The 9,702-nt window shown below is 34.4% G+C and overlaps 1 protein-coding gene across 1 annotated transcript; it reads right to left on the bottom strand.

Annotated features, from left to right (window-relative positions):
- Positions 1 to 7,358: 7,358 nt before the first annotated feature.
- On the bottom strand, positions 7,359 to 8,671 carry GLRG_04093 (beta-lactamase; the record flags this gene model as incomplete). Its single annotated transcript, XM_008094778.1, has 3 exons — positions 7,359 to 7,505; positions 7,563 to 8,512; positions 8,587 to 8,671. 3 exons carry the CDS (start codon positions 8,669 to 8,671, stop codon positions 7,359 to 7,361), a joined length of 1,182 nt encoding a protein of 393 aa, XP_008092969.1.
- Between the last annotated feature and the right edge of the window lie 1,031 nt (positions 8,672 to 9,702).

Below are 9,702 nucleotides of genomic sequence, written 5' to 3'. Positions count from 1 at the left end.
AATTAATAAATAAATAGGCTATAGAGAGAGGATATTTAGCGCAGGCTTTATAGTAATTAACTGCTTTACTAGCGCTAAGGGGGTGTGTTAAATATAGCAGAATTACATATAAATTAGCTAGTAAATACATAGTTGCCCTATAGCAAATTGTTAGGGAATAGGCAGTAAATTAGCCCTACTTCTAGTAGTAAGTCTACTAATAATATTGCTAGGATTAGCTAGGGATTTCCTAACTAAGAAATAGGGGGTTTTCCCTATTTCTATAGTAATTCACTATAGATATATAACATATAACAGAATTAAGTAACTATTACAATCCTTACTATTTAATATTAAGCCTTTATAGGCTAATTATTACTATATAATCTTAATATAGTAGATATACACTAAGTTAGTAAAAGAACCCTAACGTGTTAAAGACTATTACCTTCTTTTTACCTTAAAGGGATTATATAATATCCTCCTAGTCTAGTAAGAGATATATATCTAGAATAGCCTATTTATTAAGCAGCCTTATATTAACTACTATACGCCCCTTATACTTTATCTTATCCTCTCTATGTTTTTATATAACAAAGAGAGGGTAGGCTAGTGTTATAAGGCGTTACTACTAACCTATTTTCCTAATCTTATATTACTTATTATTCTAGTTATTAATAAGCTTTATATCCTTAAGACTAAGGGGAAATATATAGACGTTTTATTTCTAATTTTACTATCTATTTAGGAGCTTTATCTATATCTTATCTCTATTTAGTATAAGTATTAACTTATAGTTATAGTAGATATTATACTTATCTAAGAGCTCTTTAAGTTTTTTAGTAAATTTAAGGTTATTAGTATAGATCTCTACACTATAGCAGTTAATAATTATAAGGTGTTTATTTAGCTTTAATATACTATATCTTAGTATTTCTTATAGTAGTATAAAGATATCTAGTAGTTCTTCTTTTTCTTTAGCTTTTATAGTAAACTCCCCCTTTATATTAAAAAAGTTATTAGTAATGTAAATAAAGTTAATAAAGTTACTCTTAGTAATAGTATCTAGTGTCCTTTTATTAATAGCCTATACGCTTTCTTCCCCTAGGACTAGTAAGATTTATATAACCTTAGTGCCTTTCTTAATAATAATAGGTATATCTATATTATTATAGACTAGTACTACTTTAGTAGATAATAAATTTAGTATTATATTTAAGATATAAGTGTTTATTAAAAACATATAGTATTTATATAGCTTCTTATTATTATTATGTTTATTAAAGAGGTTAATAAAGTTAACTAAGAGGTAGTATACTAACTTTAGCTAAATAGTTATAGTAAATTATACTATAATTCTTTATATTATAAGGAAATAGCTTTTTACTATTACTAGTATTATTATATTATAAGTAAAGTAAAGTTTTACTTATTTTTTATTAAAGTTAATAACTACTTTATAGTTATTATAAAATAAAGTGCCTAGTAATAGTTAAGCTAAAAGCTTCTTAACTACTTTAGTAGTAATTATAGTATAAACCTTTATCTTAGTGCTTTTTACTACTTTATTAAAGTATATATTAAAGGTAATATTCTCTATAAAAGTAAATAATAATCCTATTACCCTTACTCTCTATAGTTCTACTATAAAGAATTATAGGTTTCTTATAAATTTCTTTACTTACTTATAGTCTACTAAAATAATAGATATACTTATATCTAGGTATATAGCGTTTTCCTTTAAGTTCTTATTTACTTAGATCTTTACTTATAAGTAGGTATGTTTACACTAGTTTCTTTTCTTATTAGGCTTTATAATAGCCTTAATTACCTCTCTTATCTAAAAAGTAAAGTTTACTATATTACTATTATATAGTACTTCTTTAGAGAAGTTTAGTATTATAAGAGTTATAGCCTTACTTAGTGTTAGTAATTACTTTATACCTTTATTACTTTTAGCTACCTCTATAAGTTACTTCTTAATCTTATCCTAGCATAAGGTAACCTCCTTAAAGGTCTTAAGGATTTTCTTATAGTCTACTAAGGCTATAGTAATCTTAGTAAGTAGTAGTATAATAAAGTTTATAGTATTAGTTATTATTAGTAAGAACTTTTTAGTAGTCTTAAGGGTATACCTTTTATTAATAAGTTTATTAATCTTAATATCTATATCCTTATTATACTCTTAAATAAATTATACTTTATCTTTACTTTTTATTTTTTATATATACTTTACTTACTACTACTATTTACCTTTTTATTAAGGTCCTTACTAAGGTTACTAGTCTTACGCCTTACGCTCTAAATTAGCCTAATAGTGTTTATACTTATAGTTACTATAAGGTTAGTATTTTTTATAGTTTTTTTAGGCGTTTCCTTAAAAGTTTTTTTTATACTAGTAGTTATCTTATTATTACTAGTTATTATTATTAGATTCTTATAAAGCTATATCTTCTTTATTAGTCTCTAGAAGGTCTTTATCTTAAAGGTAGTAGTTTTTTAGTTATTTTAATATGCTTTTTTATAGCGCTATATTATTATTTATACTACTTTAAGTACTTATATTATTAGTATATATAGGGGTGCTTTATAATAGTAAGGTAGCATCCTAAAGGGCTTAGTGTTTTTCCTTAGCTAAAGTAATATACTTATCTAAGGAGTTATAGTCTTTAGGCTTATAAAAAAATTACTATAGTTATAGCGTAAGGTTATTATAAAACCTTATTAGCTATTAGTATTAGGTTTAGTTACCTTATACCTTAGTATACTTAAAGTAGGATTAAGTAAAAGTATAGATATTATACTACTTATTAATCTTATTAGTAGTAAAGTAATTTTTATAAAACTACTTTTCTACTTTAACTAAGGTTAGTCTAAAGTAGTACCTAAATTACCTTAAGATTACTAGCTAACCTTTTTACTTAAAGATATTTTACTTTACTTTAGTAAGTTAGAATTCCTACTAGTTTTATACTTATTTATAAAAATACTAGTTAATTATTTAATAAAAATACTTTAAAGATAAAAGATCTTTATAAGTTACCTTAAGTACTTAAATCTAAAGCTTTATATTATAGTAATACGTTATAAAGTAGTTATAAAAAATAAGGTTTAGTAAGTACCTCTTAGTGTTAGTATTAGGCTAAAAGATTCTTATAGTAGATAGTGTCTATAGCTAGGCTAAGGAATAACCTAAAGTAGCTATAGTAGTTACTAGTACTACTACTACTTATATTTAAGTAGTTATAGTATAAAAAAAAGCTACTATAAGCTTTTTTATATTTAACACTAGTAGAAGTAGTATAGCTATAGTTAACTATAAGCTTTTTTACTACTTCTACTAACTAAGGTTATTTTATAACTAAGCTATATTTATTAAGTCTTAATATTTTTATAATTATTTTACTATTAACTTTAACTTTACTAATTAGGTAGCTATAGTTATAATACTAGCCTCCTTACTAAGGTACTAACTTAAGGGAATTATATTTTTTACTTAACCTTAGGCTAAAGGTAGTAAGTATTACGTTTACTCTAAAGGTAAGTATATATCTTATTCTTATTAGCCTTAGGTATAGTAACCTATACTATTTAAAAATTAGCTTAGTATAGTAAAAAACTATAGTCTAAGTAAGCCTACTAGTAAGATAATATTATAGCTTAGTAGGCTTATAATTTCTTATTTTTTACTTTTTAACTTAGACTATATTATTATAGTAGCTTCTACTTACTTTAAAAATAATAAGTCTAAGGGGATACTTTTCTCTTATCTAGGTGTATTACTTATTATAATATCTTTACTTAGGGGTAGTTATTAAAGAGGCTTTTTTTAAAGAGTAAGTAGTATTTACTTAATTAAGTTCTTTTTTAGTATAACTAGGTTTTTAAATAACTAAAAGCTTTATAAGTTACTATAAAATAGTTAGATATTTTTTACCTTACTATATAGTCTTAATAAAAGTAGTAAGTTAATTCTTATATCTTTAATAATCCTTTTTACTATATAAAAAGTGCCTTTAATCTAAAAGAGGTTATTAGCCTAGCTAATATCTAACTAAAAGCCTTATTACTAGTTATTACTAAAGTAGTATAGTATATCCTTATTAAATTTTATAGTTATAAGGGATTATATATTATTATAAAGGCTTTAGGGTAGCTACTAAGTAATCTTATAGGTTAGGTTTTCCTAAAGCTATATATAGAATTACTTAAGTTTAAAGATTTATTTAGGTTAAAGTGTTCTTAGTATACTATATCTCTAAGCTTTTTACTTTTATTAAGGTGTATATATTTCTTTACTATATAGTAGTAAAAAAGAAAAACTTAATAAAAATAATAAAGATAGTAAAAGTAATAAAATAGTATAGATTAAGATAGTTATACTACTACTTAATATAGCCTTTTTAGTAGCTATTATAGTTCTAATAAGATAAAGCTAGGCTATAGTAGTGTTATAAAGTAATATAGTATAAAAGTAAAGCGTAATAGTAAAGTAGTAAAGTAAGATAAATAATAATAAGGAGCTAAATAAATAATATAAGATAAGATAAGTAATAGATAGTAAGTGTATTTATAGTTAACCCTCCTTCTATAAAGGGTTACCTACTAAAGGGATATATACCTAGGGCATATATAACGTATTATATATATGTTAGGTATTTAGTCCCTACTATCTATCTGTCTCCTAACTACAGGCACTTACCACCTTGTCCTATGACAATAGCTAAGGTACTAGTAACTTTTACTATAAAAAAAAAGTTACTAGTGTTAGTATATAGTAGGTATACTTTAGGGGAGGTAGTTACGTAATATTTATATAACATACTGCCTCCCTTAGTAGTATTTACTACACCACTAATATACTATACTACCTAATAGTCTAGATACACTTTACAAAAAACAAGAACAAGTAACCATTCTAAATCACAATCTGTTACGTAATATTAGGATATCCCTTCACAGTGATTAAACCAACACTAACAATATTCTCTCAATACTCAGCCCCACTGTCAGTTTTAGCTATTTCATCAAGTATCATAATCAGACTAACTACAGTAAGTAACAATATATTTAGACATCAAAGTCTTTCGCTAATTAGGTTCAATAGGCAATGCCTTTATCAGTGGCATACAGAAAGACCTTGGTCTGTATAGCAACAGACGCAACTAGCTAAACACCTAGTTCAGTCTAGGCATCATAGTTAGTAGTGTGCCTGCCCAATTGTCACAACTAAGCTTCATCAGACCGTCTATTCTCATTCCATCCTGTGAAATTATCTAGTCTTTGCTAGTGGTCGGCATAGGATTTGCAAAGAACATCAAAACTGTAAGACCAAGTGCCATAAAAAACTTCAAAGTCAATAATTAACGTCTTAATCAGATATACGCTCTACGTTTTTTCATCAGGCTCTTTAAGGCTTGCGCGTTCCCCAGTTACATTGCCATGCTAGGCGGTTAGTACGGTCCTAAGGAGCTCACCAAGCGCTTGGCCATCCTTTTCCAGATCAAGTCTATTACAAGCATGTTCAGCAGCTACTTGCAAGCAGGACTTTACACTAGTATAGATAGCCGGCATAGTATTTCCGGCTAGAGGTGGCTTTTTATCATAGACGCTATTATCTCGATTCTAATTACAATCTAGGGCTTTTTTGGCCTTCCGGATCTGCCTCATAATACAAAAGCACTTTACTAGACACCCAAGGTAAGGTTACTATAACTCATATCACTTTTTAAATTACACAAATAACGCAACAGCAATAGCACATCAAGTACGGCGTAAAAAGAATTAAGAATTTTGGCCAGAAAGCTCAGCAGAAGTTTACCTAGAAGGAAGCCAAGCGTATTTATCTTAGAAAATCTAGATCTTCGTTATTCCTTACACGTAAGTCAAGGTTTGCCACAGTAGAAGGGGCAAATTACTAACCTTCACACAAAGCATAGTTACTGCCTATCATTCAGCAACAAGTTACTTCAACTTATGGTTAAAGGCAGCCAGCTATAGCGTTATAGATACAAATATCTACCCCACTAGAGGAAGCGCCTTAAACATCGTCGCAACAGTAATTTGGGGCATCATTGCGGATCACACAGGACAAAACTATTTAATAATTGTTATCGTCTAAGCTCTAATGATATTATCCAACATCCTCCTTTCTGTCTAGTATATCCCCAAAGGCGCCTTCATGTTTACCTACTATCTGTCATATACTGGGTCAGCCGCCATACCTGTTCTTATTATAAGTGACTTTACAGCACTTTATTTTACCAATTCGTACCGCCTTACTGACTAGAGCCTTTCAATTCAGAGCTAGGCGAACAGACTTAACGCCGGCGACCCGAGCTTAAGACAGCTTTTAATGGCCACCGCCAACATGGTGTCTTATGCGTGGGTTCTCTAGGTGCCATATAAGTTCGAATTTGTTGCCAAGACAATTCCGTGAGTGACGCAACACCAGTGGTACTATTCCCAACCTACGACGCACCTAAGTATAAATATGGATATCAGGTTCTCATACTTTTCGGGGGGCTCGCCATCATTAGTGTCACTTTTATGTGGTATATGTACAGAAGGAAAGAGTGAGTTTTTGCCGCGTTGATATCCGATAATCCAAATATCACTTGTTAACCATACACAACCAGCCAAAAACAAGCCAAAAGTGAAGACCAAGGCATCAAAGGAGCATCTGTGGCCTTGAATAAAATCTGAATATGGGGTGATTCATATTGTACGCCAAAGATATTCTTGCGATTGGTATGATTAGGTAGGGAGAGAAACTGTACTTTCGTACTTGCACACTATGGACAGTGTTGGGCTTGCAGAGAATATTAAGCAGATCACTTCTATTATACCATTAGTGCAAATAGAGTCTCCTGAATAGAGACACGATGTCGATAGCACCTAACCTGATAAGATACGATGCTGAAATACGTTACAGTGGAATGAACCAACCTTTTACTAAGGTATGTATCCAAGGCGGCCCTCTCAAGGTCGCAAAGGGAGGCAAAGATCGAATAAACCCATTATTTCAAGCCTGAACCCAGAAATTGCTCGAAATATGACGGCTGCACAGACTGGGTAACAAACCGCCCCGGCTTTCGGCTGGGATCATAGTGCTCCTATATGCGGGAGCTTGGAACACACATGATCTAATGATCTATTTGTTCAAGCCCGCCTCTTGCAAGCTGTTGATGAATTTCATGGCGATAATACGCTGTTTCCCACTTCTAGACTCTAGTAGGCTGGATTTATTCTAGCTGCATCAATCAGTCGACAATTGATGCATCTTTAGTTGAACTATAACCGCTGACGTTTTACAGCTCTATAGCAAAAACTTCCGTCACTGTAGAATGCTGTATCTGATTCAACATAAACTTATTTCATCAGAGAACAGCACGTGCCTTGGGTCCTCTGACTCTTGCATACATCTCGTCCTCGAAAGCTTTGATGTACGGCCGTACTCCCTCCTCCGCTGCTGGCAGCAGTTGCGTTGCAAAGAAGCCACACAACCCAGTTTGCCTGTCAATCCACTGCGTTGGGTTAGCCTCCCGATCATCCCCTACTGTTGAGTGTTCTGGATAACTTACCCAAAAAACATTGGAGGCCCCGCTCCACATCAGCGTTCCGTTCTGCCGGTTCGGGTGATTATGCCCGTCAACAAGCAGTCCCCCAAGACCCCAATCATACTCACGAGTAATAGGGAAATGACCAACAGCCCACTCAGGCTCCTCCATTGCTGCTAAAAGGCCCTTCTTTGCCTCAGCAGAAAGCTGAGGTTTAAACATTTCTGCAGTCGTACTCGGTCTCAGCAGCTTCCCATCATCGACCAACAGAGACTGTAACACCCGCATAACGTCTGACGCCGAACCATACGACCCCTGACCGCCTAAACAGTCTGTGACCCCCTGATTCAAGCTTCGACCGCGGTGAAGGATGATCTTTCCCGTGTTTTTGTCGCGGGTATTCATCCCCCATAACTTGGGCCTTATAGTCTCAATGTCAAAGGTGAAGCTAACGGCACCGATTGGATCCCAAATTTTCTCGCGCATGTACTGTTCCAGAGATTTCCCAGTCACGTTCTCGATGAGTTTGCCTGTCCAGTCTAAGCTGGAGCTGTAGGCCCAGCCCTCTCCTGGTTCGTAGTCCAACGGGTAACAGAAGCGCTCTTCAACAGTGGAGCCGCGAACAGGTTTGATCTTGTGAAAAGATTGCCACTCTCGTGTCCCATCACTGAGAAAGTCGTAACTATTCCCAGCGCTGTGGGTCAGGAGGTGGCGGAGGGTGATTGGATTCTTGCGTTGGACTTCAATGGGGGACCCGGACTCCGTGAAACCCGTCAACACGGGCTTTTCTGCCAACTCTGGGACGTGCTTTGATACATCTTGATCAAGGGAGAGGATGCCACGTTCTACCAGCTGCAGAGCGGCAATGGTTGTGAATAGCTTCGTGACGGATGCTAGTGTGAGGATGTTGTCGGCTGCGAGAGACTTCTTGGTATTCAAGTCGTGGCCGAAAATGTGTGAATATTGAAAGTTGCCTATCCGATCAGTTGGGATTCGAATCACGTTTAGTGACAGGCTTGAACGTATGTATCATCGGGGTCAAACGCACCAGATGTATCTTGAGCATATAGCATGACACCTGGGATGTCGCTGTTCCGCACAGCGCCGTCGATTTTGTCCTCAAAAGACCCCATGACAACATATATTTCGCCGTCGACAATATGCTACGTCTTTGTGAGGAAAGTTTGAACTATGAGGGGTAACTGTTTTAAGGTTGGTTCATCTGGAACATTGGGTACTGCCAGGTGGCAGCATAAGGCCTTTATTAGTCATCGGATGTCTGCCGATGTTACCGCAAGTCAATGATGGTCTTGAGGTGACACTAAGCGGGGACGCAAGGACCATTGCTAGAGGATACTTAAATTCAAAGAGGGCACTCGATCAAAGCACGGAATGATGCGAAGCTTGAATTAATTCATCATCTTATGGTGCCACAGAGCCACTTTCTGGGTTGGAAAAGTCACGGGAAAACGGCTTGAATATCTGCCTTCGATACTGCCTGCTGGATTCTTCTTCACAAGCCGTAATATCGCGGTGTAACGACGATAGCCAGAATAGTCAACTTAAGTGAAAGAATCAATACTGCATCCAAGTTCAATTTGCGTGTGGCCCAGTAAATGGAAGAAGATTGACGTGATTTTATTGATGATTGCCCGTACTGGCATATCAATACCGAGATACACATTTTCGCCCAGAGCCCTCTAAGCTCTAATAAGCAATTTTTACAGCATATTTCCTACATGCTAAACTCGTCGTTCTTGACTCTTCTTCGAATATTGATATGTTGCTGCCGAGCAATGCCTGGGTGGATTCCTAACGATCCGGTACACGGCACTGTTGCCGGCTGGGTACGCGGTGAAGAGTACCGTGTTGCACTGAAATGGACATTTCTATTCCGATCCCATATGCCGCTTCTAGACGCAGCCCTGCGTTTCCGGGGTTACAATAAAAACGCCACTTCACTGGACATCCATCCAGAGCTACGAGTATTCATCCTTCTTACATATAATTCTATTGCACTAGGAGTTGTGCCCTCCCTGTAAATCCGAGTTGTTATCAAACTGGAAGAGGACTTGAGAATCGCCTGGAAGCAGTCCCACGCGCTTCTTATAGGCCCTCCTGCGTGGGTGCTGCCATGATTGACACAAGGCCTACGCTGTGATAC

Source organism: Colletotrichum graminicola (assembly GCF_000149035.1).
Source record: "Colletotrichum graminicola M1.001 genomic scaffold supercont1.12, whole genome shotgun sequence".
Taxonomy (NCBI): Eukaryota; Fungi; Ascomycota; class Sordariomycetes; order Glomerellales; family Glomerellaceae; genus Colletotrichum; species Colletotrichum graminicola.
Note: the sequence above shows the minus strand (reverse complement) of the source record. Positions and strands in the feature narration are given on the sequence as shown.